This window comes from Chelonia mydas, chromosome 10 (assembly GCF_015237465.2).
Source record: "Chelonia mydas isolate rCheMyd1 chromosome 10, rCheMyd1.pri.v2, whole genome shotgun sequence".
In the NCBI taxonomy this organism is placed as follows: domain Eukaryota; kingdom Metazoa; phylum Chordata; order Testudines; family Cheloniidae; genus Chelonia; species Chelonia mydas.
In genome coordinates this window covers 7,410,715-7,425,457 of record NC_051250.2, presented here as the reverse complement: position 1 = coordinate 7,425,457, position 14,743 = coordinate 7,410,715, and the positions used below count along the sequence as shown (strand labels likewise).

At 42.5% G+C, this 14,743-nt stretch overlaps 1 protein-coding gene across 3 annotated transcripts in view; it reads right to left on the bottom strand.

The window, feature by feature from the left end:
* TOM1L2 (target of myb1 like 2 membrane trafficking protein) overlaps positions 1-14,629 on the bottom strand; it is a 65,329-nt gene extending 50,700 nt beyond the window's left edge. The window contains exon 1 of one of the 3 annotated variants that reach the window (XM_037910105.2): positions 14,393-14,629. In XM_037910105.2, coding sequence (XP_037766033.1) covers positions 14,393-14,444 — 52 coding nt within the window. In that variant the 5' untranslated portion in view covers positions 14,445-14,629. The remainder of the gene's footprint in view (positions 1-14,392) is intronic. The other 2 variants (XM_037910104.2, XM_037910106.2) reach the window with 2 other exon arrangements.
* Positions 14,630-14,743: the final 114 nt, after the last annotated feature.

Here is a 14,743-nt window from a genome sequence, read left to right as displayed (position 1 = left end):
TAAATAGGTACCAGAGAGCTTGGAGAGTGAAGAACCTGGATTTAAATGTGGGTTCCAGGATTAATACCACACACATCTCAAGCCACCAATAATCCAGTTTTATGAATAAACTTAAAGCTGATGTTCTTAAGGAATGTTGAAATTTGAGGCTAGGCACACCAAACGGGTAATTAAAAACAAGTTTTTCTGGTGTGGCTTGATGGTTTAATTGCACTGCCCCAAGGGGTAAAGTGGAGTCTGTGCCCCAAGCAGAGCAATACGCTTCCAGGCCAGGAAGAGCATCCTTACTCAGTCTTCTCACTGCAGCTTCCCATCAGCTTGAAATTACTGCTGGCGAGGTCATGCTTCGCTGAGGGTGGGATGCAGTGTGTGTATGGGCACCTGTCCGTAGTTCATGCTAGGGACAAGCAGGAGGCCGTAGCTTTTTTTTTTTTTTTTTTTAACATTTGAAATCTAGTGGATTTTCACTCATTTCAGAAAATAAAAAGCTTCCCTTGCTTCCGTGCTGTATCCTCATTAAAGCTAAGGCACTGACCCAAGTACTGTAAATAGCTGTCCTTCAGAACTAGGTCAAGTGAAAATGTTTCCTTGCCACATCAAGCCACTTTCAAAAATCCAGAGGCATTTATCTGAACTAGGAACTTTAAAAGCAGCCTATATTGCACTAATATGCTACATTAGCTCTTTCAGTGATGACCTCTGCAAAATTCCTACCTCACCATGACTCTGAAGTACTGCAAGTGTTGTGCACTTTTCCAACAGAGTCTGTTACTTTGGAATTGGTTAGTGAGTTCCAGCTCATGTCAGAAGTCAGTGCAGATGAAACCTTCCCTCAGAATTCTGGACAGGGGCGTGTATATGTATGTATACACACACAGTTCTCCTTCTATGGATTTACTTGAATATAGGTGTTTACTGTGTTATTTCATATGGAAAGTAATGCTGGTCCAGTTCACTGTATGAGGGCAATAAACTAGAGTACTCTTAAAATGACAGGTTACACCCTCCTCTAAAAATCAAGTTCTTTGACAACTTCATGTCTTGATATATTATTACAGCGTGCAAACCCCTGTGATCTATTACGCAACACTTCCAGTGCTCTAGTATTAACACATCCTGAGCGTCCATCTTTTGTTTGTGGATGGAAGTGACAAAGGAAGCATAAATTAAAACCTTCTGGATGGTATAAACATAACAAAATGTTCTCCCTCAGATCTGCCTTTTCTGTACTAAGCTGTGACTTACTCAACAAAGTACAGTTGTGACTGAGTAGTATGGTTGATACGTATAGAATTGTCTTAGCAAATTGCTGAGTTCAGATTAGACATCCAAATCCATTCTGATACATCAATTGACTTTCACTCCTTCCCCTGACCACAACAAGGCAGCTGTGTTTGTGTACAGATGTCATGAAGTTACAGCATCTTGGTTGGCTAGTGTACACATTCCACCAATTGTTTGCCAAAACATTTTTTGTATAGTTTTCAGTTGTCAGTCTGTTTTGGATAACTGAGCAGACCAGATTCCTCATGTTATCCAAGGGTGAATCACATGGTGTTTTAACCATATGGTGTTCGTTCCCCTTTAGGGGAACAAAAGATTGCTTAATTCAAAGACTGACTATATACAAGTTATTTATGATTCAGGAAAGGCAGGAGATCTGAATATCTATCACAAAGTGTTTAAAAAAAAATCCTGAAAAGCTGTTCCAGTATGTACTTTAATAGCCAGAAACCATTGTCTTTACCAATAAAGACAAACCACTAGAGTCCATATTAAAGCTCCAATAAAGCCTTAATAAGCTTCTTACTCACTTTCATGAAACTTTCCTCTTCTGTTAGAAAACACAACTGAACTTCCAACATCTGTTTGCCCAAAATTCCAAGGGGGTGAAGCTAAGGATTTATCTTCCAACCTGGCCTTTTTCCAATTAATAGGCATATACAAATACTCTATATAATGATGGATATATTATCCTTAAAATTTCATAGGATGGCAAAGGGAAAACTATATAAACAAGCTGGTTTAAAATATATTAAAAAACACAGGTGGATTGACACCATGCATACAAAGTAAACTAATTACTACCTTTGAGACCAAAGAGATGAAACCATGAGGTATGGAAGAGGGGAGAATATACCACAGGTCAGGGTTTACATTACATTTCAGAGTTCTGGAGCTTGACAGCCTAGTTACATTACATGACAAGCTTAAAAGCACAAATAAGGGTGAGGATGGGTGTCAGTGTTCAGTTCTGTCACCTCCTTGCTCATCGGAGGGTGTTTAGTTTCAAACAATTACAGGTAAAGAAGCAGGACTTTATGAAAATTATGGACCATCAGTGTGTCCGTGAATTACATCTGAAATCCATCGGTGCTTGATGGCTAATTCTGTACTACATGAATAAAGCAAGTTCTAATAACTCATTTGGGACTTCACTCCAGTACTTAAAAGCAATGTGTCTTTCATATTTATAAAACAAAAACTAAACTACCTTCCATGGGTGAAATGTTCTAAGAATTTCCAAACCACTGTAGCCTCAAAGGCTAAAATACCTTCTCATATTTAAAACTCCCCCGCCTGCCCACCCACTCGTAACAAGTTTTAATTGCCGCAAACAACAAACTGCTGGATTTTTTTCACCTTGCAGAACCCCTAATCAGTATTCTATTTTTTGCAGGTCACTGCTTAAGTCAATTGCCTGCATTCTCACTTGTTCAAAATAAATTTAAACACTAATTATACTTAGTAAGAAAGAGAAGCAAACTGTCATTCCCACACAGAAACTAGTTATAAAAACAGACTTACTTCACAACTAAGCACTACCGCAGATTGACAAGAAAAACAATGTACTTAATAATTATGGGTGGAACCATTAAAATATATGCCTGGTTCCACCCACCCATGTTGTCGTTACAAACAAATCATGCACTACTATGATTGCGCAATAACATTTCCCCTCATTCTTCTCTCGAATATTTCTATGCATCAGAAAGCTTGAATTCAGCGTCCTCTGGAAGAAGCTGGTTACCCAACAAGCAGCAGAAAACAAGGCAGTCAGGTATCCATAGCTTTTAGAGTTAGCCAAGTTGCAATACGCACCAGGAAGTGCATCAATTTGCTTCTCTAATCCATAGCCTTTCTTCACACCGCTAAAAAGAACACAGTAGACCTCGCTGAAAGGCAACAATCTCTGCCTCACTCAAGCTCTTGTGGCTTAAACAGTACAGCACCAACACTAGTTTTAAAGATTTCCTTTATATGGAAGTGAGGGGTTGGGTTCAATGAAGCCCTATCAGGTGAAAGAAATAATTTTGCACTAAAGCCATTTCCATTGGGGTAGTCTGTTGTAAGTCGCCCCTTCCAAGAGGCCAAGCTCATTAGCAGGGCAAATGCGTAGGGGTTACATTTTCAAAACACTTGTTAGGAAGTTCTGGGCATAAATCCTACAATGGTTAACAAGATGCTCACATGTAACCCTTCTTGTACTGCCTTCAAAATGTAGCTCTTCAGTCTCTATTGACCCGCGGGTTAACCATTTCAATTCTGCTTCCAAACCCTTGGGTTTCATGTGGCAGTTGCAATGTTTAGCTATGAAGCCAAAATAGAGCTTGGATGCTATATTTTATATCTGGAAAATTTCTTTGCAATTTTCATTAGAAATGGGAAGGAAACGGTTTTCCAGTCCTGCAGAAATTCAAACTTAAAAAAAAGTTTCCCATCCCAAATCAGGACAAAAAGCCAAAATCCTGAAGATGTTATGAACCAAAAAAAAATCCACAAAAAGTTTCAGATTGGGTCAATGAAATAAAAAAATCTGTTAGAAAGGACGTCTTATAGGTGGGTGAAGTCATCACTTTCTGTTGGGATGGAGCTATATGGTGTCAAGGACTTCACAGACCACTCCACAGTCTGCTCCTCAAATAACATCTTGCATTGCAGTGCCTGACTCTGCCCCCGTCCCCAGAAGAGGTCCATACAAAAATTCCCAACTCATCCAGCTGCATCAAAAAAATTTTAATGCTTCCAGGGAACTTTGTTGGAAACCAGATTTTCACCACTCACTCATTGTGTTAAGCCACTGCATTAGAGAGAGATTTTAAAGGCTGTTTTACTTATTATATAGCTATAACACACATACACACACACACTAACGAGCTGCACTGTCAAGAAAACAATCACAACTGAATGCTGACCCATTTTGTTTTCTGTTGAACTTTAATCACTTTCCAAGTCTGACAGCTGCTCAAACTTAATTGCTCATTATGCCTGTAAATAAAAACTGATCTTACTCTGATTAGCCACCCATTTTATGGCTGCCACAATAATTTCTTGGTTAATAAATGATTTGATGTTTTGCTAAGATTTGGGAAATACTGGTAAATATATTGGTGGTATGCTGTTTCTTTTCCCTAAAATACCCTTTTACTTAGAACTTAAAATGTCATCGTTATAGAAGGCAGTCCAGAGATCAACCAAATTATTTATTATAGCCTATTCCACATCGGGCCCTAGTGGCAAGAAATGACGACACCCATAAATCAAATGTATCCTGTTCCTTGCTTGCACCTTTTCCTCTGCTTGTGACCCTGTTATTGTGACATCGCTTGCCATGTACTTGATTTCTTGTGAAATACTCCAGAACACTCTGATTATAACTGCTCACAATGATACATGACAGATTTCTAGATTATAAACAAAATGTGCTAGCAGAGCCCAAAAGTCCAAATAGTGAGATGAAAATCAAGTAACCAAATTATGTAGGGGTCAACATCTGCTTAATATACAGATAAGCAATTTAGCAAGCAACAGGGGTGCTCTTTCATAGATACTAAGCAATCAAAACTCCAGATGGCTTAACTGACAAAGGATTCAGTGCAAACTCTTTTGCCTAACATTCTTAATGCCATTACATTTTAATCTTCAGCAACCACCATCTCATCAATGTATCTTCTACAGCTCCAAAAATAAACCCTTTGGACTGAAACCAAGCAGGCAAAATTTTAGTCCACAAGGAACCAGTTAAATAGTTTGAGTTATACGAATACAAGGTGAAAAGACAATCATTCTTTGGCTTTTCTAGATCAAAAATGATTGAAAGTAGAGACTTCAGACTTCCCCTCTTGGACTGTTCTCATAGAGACTTAAAGGGCCAACTTTGAAATCATCATGATCAGTCTTTTTAAAATTACAAATGCTGAAAATTTTTTTTTTTCATACTTCCACATTAAAAGTAGTATTTGGTTCTCAGAATGCAAGTAGGATGCTTCCGTTATGAACGGGGGGACCTAAGGATGCATTTGTTAGCTTGGGAAGCCAAAGTGGCCCAGAACTACTAAGGGCTGCAGGACTGCAACCCTTTGAGGTATAAAGGAGCCTTCAAGCTCCGCTGGCAAAGCTGTTACGAGCTTGCAATTTCTGTAAGTCTAATCATGAGTTGTTGGGTTTTTGGCAGCAGGGAGGAGAGCAATGTCTTTTTTTCTTTAAAAAAATAAAAAACCCCATTGGGAAAATAAATGAAGAAACCTGTAATGAATGCAAGGTTAAAGTTGAGAAACAAGCACTCAAAAGTCAGCGTTGAGGTCCCTTCTGCCACGTTAACTCAGCAATGTCATGAATATGATTTTTTTATTTCCGTTATTCTTGTCAAATGCAGAGTTCACTACACTTCTCTCAGCGGATGTATCCCATAAAAATATAAAGGATGCAACGTGGCCAAGTTAACACAATTCTTCTGTCAACTTAGCTACTATCTCTCAGGGAGGCGGGTCACCCATAGTAACAGGAGGGATAAGCATCTACACTGAAACATTACAGTGCCACAGCTGCAACTGTCTCGTTGTAGCGTTTTAAGTGTAGACAGAGCCTAGAAGTGTGGCAAAACATTTTAATCAAGTTTGTAACAGTTATGTGCTCTCATTTTGCATGGCATCTTCTGACCTGAATTTGAACAGACTAGCTCTTCCCTGGCAGTCACTCTTTCTAGGACAGAATGTCTGACTGCTAAATGGGAGAACAGTCTGCAACATGCTTGCCCTACAATAACCAGATTTACAAGCTCCTACCCAAAGCATACAACAGGTTTATCTGGAATGTCTACTTGTCTTCTCGGTCTCCTGACACTGCTTGTAACTAGTCAGCCTCCTCTTTGCTTCTCGTGGCATAGTTTGGCTCTGTTCATATGCTGAGCCCCTGGAGGGTTCCTGGGTTACTCTGATTCCCAAGCTAGAGAAGCAATGGCAAATATGGTCCAGTGTGGATACTCCGAACTCGGCATTGTCTTGATACAAATACATTTCATTAGTTTATGCATTTATGCAACCTTTGATTTTGGGGATGCTTTACTACACTATCGACTATAGCATTTGATCCCTGCATTGCTCATCATACTGCTCCAGATTGTACAGGACAGTCGTAATGTAGTGTTCTGTTTTTTAAAAGAGGCTGCTCTCAGTGATCGATTGGTTGAAAGATTTGGAACCGTGGAGAAGCAACTCGTTAAACTAAAGTAAACCATCTTCTCCTAGGGGAAAAGGGGTTCAGACATAGCTAGGCATTCAGGTTAACGCTTTCTTGGGCACAAGAACCAGCCTCTTTCAAAAGAATCCTTTTCAAAGAAGACTAACTGAAACGAATAAACAGAATAATCAGGAATAAAGTAGATCTTCCAGCAGCATAGTATGTGACTAAAACACAGCAGACATGGCTGTTTAAGAGAGAACTGGGTTTTTGCCCTCCCACATTAAACCAGTTTTTAAAATGCAGAGAAGTAATACTTCCTAAGATGTTTGCATGGATGCAAGCAGAAAGCTGTGTTTGAATGCTAGTGCTGCAGGACCTGTGCAGGTTCACAGCAACATTCGTCACAAAAATCCCTTTGATATTACACCAAACACTAGCCACCACAAACAGGCTCACCCTCGAGTACACTTCATATTTGGGGCATCTATAAGAATCTTTCTTCCAATGAGTTCTAAGCACTTTACAAACATTTTAGCCTCTCATCAACTATATGCTGTAAAGATTCTGAAACCAAGGCACACAGAATTAAGTGACTAGCCCAAGCTGACCTACTAAGACTCTGGCAGAAGTGCTGGCCAGTCCAACACCACCCAACCAGACACAACACTCTCTCCAAATACTAAAAGTTTCTTTCCTCCCAGTAAGAGATCATTTTACAGACGTATCACCAAGCGCCATTTCAAATGCCTTATTCACCTTCAATGAAAGTTTAATTAAAAGCTGATTCCAATTTAAGAATTCAAATTATTCTAACATTCCTTTTATAAAAGTTGTCTTAATTCAGCATTCCACGCACATATGTAGAGAAAGCAAGAAATAGTACCACGAGCAAATTGTTTCAAATAAAGAGACACATCAATGGGAGGTTTAAAAACTAAAACTAAAACCAAACATTGGGTGTCCATTAATTTTTTAGCACGCTTTTAAAGATATATGACTTAAAGCAATATCAAACTGTGAGCTGGCCATCCTCAGATTGTAACCTGGTACATACAGGTTTATATTTAGAAACAAATGGAATATACATTTAAGCATGCTATGCTGCAGCAGATATAACTACATTACTCAAAAACACATAGGCTAATACTTTCATGAGCGGCAATCTGCTTTTGTGACTATAAAAATCAATCCAGCCTTATGAATCTGGTATTAAATGGTATTATAGTAATTATCCAGCTTCTCACATATATGTAGTTTCCCTAAGCTACTAGATTCATGACTCAGTATTTATTCGCTCCTTTTAAAAGCAAGGATATTCATTTTGCTAAGAGATTTTCTCTGCAACACAATACATTATCATGAAGTGAAAGCAGATCCAAGTAATCTTGTAAAACTAAAAGCACTTTATCATCAGACTGTGTTTTGCATGACTAACATAATTCTGTATGAACACTGGAAGACTGGGTTTTGACCGTAGTCCATGTTATTTTAGGTACCTATACAGAGAATAGCATCTCCATCCCATTCACAGTGGGCTGACAAGTCATGTATCTTTTTGATTATTCAAGTACCATATATTGTGTCTAGAAATCTGACACTAAATAGATATTCCAATTTTCTAGTGGAGGACAATCCACCTTCAGAACAGTGCACAGCGTATAAGTGCCTCTGTATAAAGTCCCAAGACATATGCTGGCTTTTTTTTTTTTTTTTTTTTTTTTTTTTTTTGAGTGGGAGCGGTGTGGGGTTTACAACAGAAGTCATGAGAATGGAACACTTTACTATTAAAGCAGATAAACGTGCTCTTTAAAGCCCTGATTTTGTCCTTGGGAAAAGGCATTTTCCTGAAGAGTGAATCTTATCAGGCTTACACCACAACAAAGCAAACATTTACTCTGAAAGGAATTTAGAGACATTGCACACATGGACAATGAAACATGGTTAATTTTCTCTAGATTTTTAGTTTTTGTTGTCCACCATAATACATTTTTCTAGTCCTGCATTTGCTGTTAAAAATAAAAACAGCTCTTGAACAAATGCGTTTAAGTCTGTCACAAAACATGTTAGAGGATATTTCAAGGAAGCATCGAAATATTTCCCATGGGAACAAAAAAAGGAAAATAAAAGGTGTTAAGAGCCAAGAAGCCTGCACCAATATTTCATTTTATGGAAAAGCTCTACAGATTCTCTCTGCACCATATTCATCATCACTTCAACTGCCTTGAAATGGAAACTGCGAGTGCTTTGATAAAAATCGATGGAAAGGTTGTCTGGTTTCACTGTTGCTTCAATAGAGTGCCTCTGTATCTTCTGCTGAAACACTGCTTTTGTAACTTCCTTAAACAATCCTATTTAGTAAATCACAATAGTTAGCACTGTGCCTCCTGCTGAAAAAGGATTCCCGGGCAAGGGTCCAATCCCGCACTCCTTCCTCAGGCAAAGGTCTTAGAATCAGTTGGTGTTTGACTAATAAATGCAGCATGACAGCCATAAAGGTACCACAGTGCCAAACATTTGGAGTCCTGGTTATTAGAAAAACAACTTCCAAAATTACTCTGGGCATGGCGCGAGGTTTCGCTCCAGAACTCCCTTCTCCATTTCTAGTACATTGTTGTCAGACTGCAAGTTTTAGGTAGTTGTAATTGTGCATTCAAGTTTTATCCTGGACCTGGGTTGGCAAGGCCTTTTGGTCACAGCCAATCAGGCCTCCTAGGTCTCTGTTGAAAAGGACTGATTGAAGCAGTTCACGTGATGGACCTCATTGTTTCCAAAGGTGGATATGCACATTCCCTATTTGTTCTACCTGTGAGGAGCCCATTTCCAAGATCACTGCTCAGTGTCAACCCTTTCCACTTGAGGAAGTTAACAAAAATTCAACACAGCAAGATTTGATTTGGATTTAAACATTCCCCTGAAGTGTTTACAAAAATCTCACCAGTTCAGGAGATCTAGAAAATAGAACTGATTTCCTTGCGCAAGCAGAATGAAGAGCAAAAAATACACAAGAAGCATGAACAAAAAGGTCAGCTGTACTTCAGATTATTAAAACTATTGGATTACAAGAATCTAAAATGAGTTTAGCAACACAAGGAAAGGACATTTGTTTTAGATATTTGTTTTAATAACCTTTAATCATGCAGTGACCCTTTAAAGATGATTCTCTTGAGCAAGCAAAACTGAGCATGCAATTTAAAGAGAGGATGCCCAACCTGGAAGCACGGACGCTTGCTACTGGAAAATAGTAGTCTCATCTGGGGAGAGTGCTGTCTCCAGTCTCCAAGCTCTTATCTTCACCACTTTACTACACACCTTTCTGTATTCTTCCCATTCTCAGGTCAGCAGTATTTTTAAACAATGTTTTGCATTCTCAGAGTATAGATTTACCTGGAGTTCACCCTTCTACATAAAACCATTTTCCCCAATTTACTCTGTGAGCCTATCATAAAAATCTAGGTTTGCGTTTACTACCTAAAATTAATCTGAACAGATATTACAACACTAAGCCATTCTGCAACCATTGAGACCCTCCACACGCTTAGCCTAGCCCCTTCAGAAAAGCCTGGATAAATAGACAAGCTTTGCATTGTTCCATGAAGGTCAACACATTTAGGCTCTTTTAGTCCATGAGAAGATGTAAATTCCACAGGCGAGCGCCTTTCACTAGGAATACTCTGCCACCAGTCCTAGATTTACAAATCTAGACACTATCAGCTCATTTGACTCAGCTGGTCTCAACTACAGGAGTAGAATTTGAGGTAAGAGGCAGTGATATAGAGAGCCGAAATCACAAAAGGGTATTATAGCTTTGAGTCCAACAGCTGTAATGTTATGCTCCGTGCCAGAAGCACAGTTAAGTATGTATGTGAGAGGCCACATTCTGAACAAGCAAACTTTCCAGGTCATCTTCAAAAGCAGCCCTGTGTAGAGTGTACTGCATTCATCCAACCAGAATGTTACTAAGGTGTAGAAAACTGGTGAGGACCACATCTACAAGGGATGGTCACAACCTCCTTGTCATCTGACAGCCTGGTGGGGACACTGTAATTTTCTATTTACCCATAAAACATGGGTATAAAATGGGGATAATGATACTTACCCACATTGGAGATGTATGGATGAAAAGCATTACTAAATGAACCAAGTATTATTTGTTTAAATAAATTTACACACAGCATCCAGGTGTATCACAACAGCAGAATGAGCTTCCCCACAACGCCCTACCAACACACCTCAGCCCTGCTCTGCAGGGACCATTTTTAGAGATGAGAAGACAGCTCAGTCCTCACAGTCCATTTTCTTTATAGCCCATCTAATCCATAGCCTCACCCCCTACACTTCCATTGTGGTTGTCAGTTAGTGGCAGCCGTGGTGGTTTCTGTGCAGTGGACACTTGGCCACTGGAAATGGAACAAAGTGACTTGCCAAAAATCAGATGTGAATGACTTTCACACACCATGAACTTGGCTGGAATTTGATCGGCCAATTTAGATGCGAAAGGTGCTATATATCCCCATTACTAAACCTCTGCGTCCATCAGAGTCCCATCCTAGTAATCCAAATAAATAATAGTATTTTCCTGATCATAACCATACTTCAAGCAACAGTTTATTGGAAAGGTCACTCCAGCTTCAGAGAGATGAAATGCTTTATATTAGCTCCCCTCGCTCTTCAAAACCCCTCTGAAATCTGCTTTTTCAAACCTGACATTTACCTGAAGACATTCTGTATGCTCCTAATTAAATTTTCATGTGAACCACCACTGCTTCCTGGCAGAGAAAACACACATTCTTCATGCGCTTACGGCCTTCCATAATTTTCTACAGTTCTCTAATACGGTAAGCATCAGGCCTCGACTGCAAACACCAACACGGTGTTCAACACAATATGCTCAAATGGAACTACGAAATTATTTATGGGGGTTTATTTAAATCACCAATAGAAATATAAATAATACAACAAACAATTGTATCTCACAAGCTCATTCAAGCAGAACTGCGGAACACTGGACAATCGCAGCGCTTTGGGAGAAAGTCTTGTTTTTGTTGTATTGTTACCTTGGAAAGGCATGCCTGGCAATTATAAGACAGCCAGCAAAACTTTTCTTCCAGAACAAAATCTGCTGAGGTCTTCCGCCAAAAGAGGAGGAAAATTCTTAAAATACAACAGAATCTTACAGTATGTACACATCACTAAAGCTGCATAACTGACTTAAACATAGCTCACTCAAAGCTTTGCTGTCATAAGAGACTTTGAAGAGGCAATGACTGTATATTACTAATTCCAAGAGAACAAGGGGCAGGAACGGGATGAAAGAACTAAGAAGAAGCTTTAAATGCCTTGAGCATGATTACAAGGAAGAGATGGAGAAGCAGAAGAAAAAGAAGGCTGGAACACAGATTTTATTATATAAAATTACTAAGACTTAAGAAGGCACCGTTGCATCACTTACTGATGTTAAATGAATCAGACAATAAATAGATCAGACACTATTCCTTTCTCTAACATTGTTTCCTGTAGCTCCCTTATCCAAGGAGCTAAGCAGACAGCTGCCCTTGCAGATGCTTATCAGGTGGATAAATACAACAAAGCAAATCCACTTTAAGATCACATTTAACTGTCATCACCATTATTATATCCAGAAACCCTCAGCACTTCATATCATAATCTAGAAGAAAGCAATCTCGGGGAGGTTTGTATTGAGAGCTGGCTTGACAGATATACATATGCTATATGTATTCTGCCAAAGTCAGAGTTCAGTGATCTTCAAAGCACAGTGCAAGACTTATCTGTTTGATCACACCTTTTGGTTCTAATAAGGGGTGCTGAAGGGGGAAGGTAAAATATAGGAACTTTCTGGTTTTGTGGCCAGAACTGCCACTTTATAAAGTATTTTCATTTTTGTACTCACACAACCTACACAACCCCCAGGCAAGGTAGAGAAGAATTATCCCCATTTTACAAATGGGGAAACTGAGACACAGAGTAGATAAGGCTAAGGTTTTCCCTGAAGATCTGCACCTGGGTCTAAGCACCAGGGTTAGTCTAGCCCAGGGGTGAGCAGGCACACACCAAAGCCTTACACACGTTACTGTGCCCTCACTGGTGCTGTGCTCCCCTGTGTGTGTCACTAGGACTTCTGGGGCTCTTTGTTCTGCAGTAAACTAAGCCATTCTAGAATTCTTTCCCAGTGACTTGTGGAAGAATGTTTCTGTCCTACTGGGCACACAGGGGAATTGTGGGAAGGCACTGGAGGACTATCAGCACTCAGTCTGTGTCCTCACTGCAAGGTGAGCAAGTTCACAGCCCAAGTGAAAGTAGAACCTAGGCTTTAACCCAGACTCCAGCTAGCCAAGGTTAAAAACATCAGTAAAACCTGTGTACACACTGGGAGGAGGGTTGGGACAACACCCTGGGCTACCTCTCACATGAATACATAGTCTGCATGACTTACTTGCTCAGGGTCTAAAAAGAGAGAGAGAGAGAGAGTCAAGAGCAGAGACAGGATTAAAACTTGAAACTTGTTGACTTCTAAGCCTGCGCTTATGCCTCCAAACTATGCAGCCTTCCCTGTATATAAACATACAACCCCCAAAGCAAATATTCAGGGGAAAGAGGCAGCAGCCTAAATACAGGTTTTTGGGTCTAGGAAGGAATTGACTTCCTGGGACACCATATTACCGGTTGCTTAGAAACGCACACTGAAGTGGGGCAAGTTCCTTAGGTGAGACTTCTGTTCCCCTTTGCAGAACCACTGCATCATGATGCTTTGGCAGCAACAGGGTACCCTGCCCTGTTATATCCCTGCTGTGACAGCACAGGTGCTAGTACAGTACCTCAGCTGTCAACGGAAACCCCACAGGAGAAAAGGGATTTCAGCAGGATTTTGTTTGTGAAGTAAGGCACCCGCACCTTGCAAACCATGCCCTGGGGACAACCCTGGGAAACACGGACCACTGCAATGAACAGGCCCATGAGCATCTCAGCACTCACCTCAACAGCGGCTCTGCAGTTCTACCTAGCCAGCGCCTCCCCCCACCCCACAAGCTCTCACCCTCAGGGTGCCAGGCCCTCAAGATCCCACCAGGGCTTGGGTCCCCCAACATCCACCCTTTTCTGGGGCGGGACTCCCATCTCCACCAAGCCTAACCCTACTGGAGTCCATCCTCACCCCACTGGCTGGGGTCCCATTTACGTGGATCTGCCCCTCCCCAGCTCTGCCGCAGGCATGGCTCCTCCCTCAGCCCAGCTCTAGCCCCCCGGGCTCTGTCCTCTCCTCCCCGCAGCCAGCTTGGCTCTGCCCCCTTTCCCCCTCCCTCCGGGCTCTACCCACCCTCCTCCCCCATTCAGCCTGGCTCTGCCCCCTTTACCCCTCCCTCCGGGCTCTACCCACCCTCCTCCCCCATTCAGCCTGGCTCTGCCCCCTTTACCCCCTCACCCGGGCTCTACCCACCCTCCTCCCCCATTCAGCCTGGCTCTGTCCCCTTTACCCCCCCAGCCGGGCTCTGTCTTCTCCTCCCCAACCCAGCTTGGCTCTGCCCCCTTTAGTCCCCCAGCTCTCTCCCCTCCTCCCCCACCCAGCCGGGCTCTGCCCCCACTTACTCCCTCGGCCCCCTCTCACCCTCCCCCAGGTTCTGCGCCCCCTTATTCCCCGGCCCCCCACCTCCTCTCCCCCAGCCCCCCTTGCCCCTGGGGCTCTACCCCCTCCTCCCGCACCCAGCCGGGCTCTGCCCCCACTTACTCCCCCGGCCCCTCTCACCCTCCCCCAGGTTCTGCGCCCCCTTATTCCCCAGCCCCCCACCTCCTCTCCCCCGGCCCCCCTTGCCCTTGGGGCTCTACTCCCACCCAGCCGGGCTCTGCCCCCACTTACTCCTCCGGCCCCTGGCTCCCCGCCCTCCTCCCCAGGCCCGGCTGTGCCCCGGCCCCCCCTCACCCAGGCTCTGCCCCACCGGGGTGCTGAACGGATTCCCCAGCAGAAACTCCATCTTGGGATGACAACAAACAGCCGGCCCGGCCTCCGATCCAGCTGCGGCCTCCTCCTCGCCCTGACCGGCACCCTCACTGACCAACCGGGGGCTCCGCCGCCGTCAACGGCCCGCCCGCCGAACCCCCACTGGCCAGGGCACCCACCTCCCCCGACTGCATTGGGGGCAGACCATGCCAATCACTGGCAGTCCTGCCTCCTCGCCCCCTCCGCCAATCAGCGCCCCGGCCCCAGAGTTACACCCCCCCCCCCCCCCACGGTGACTGACATAAGAGCGGCAGGAACCCCCACTACCGATAC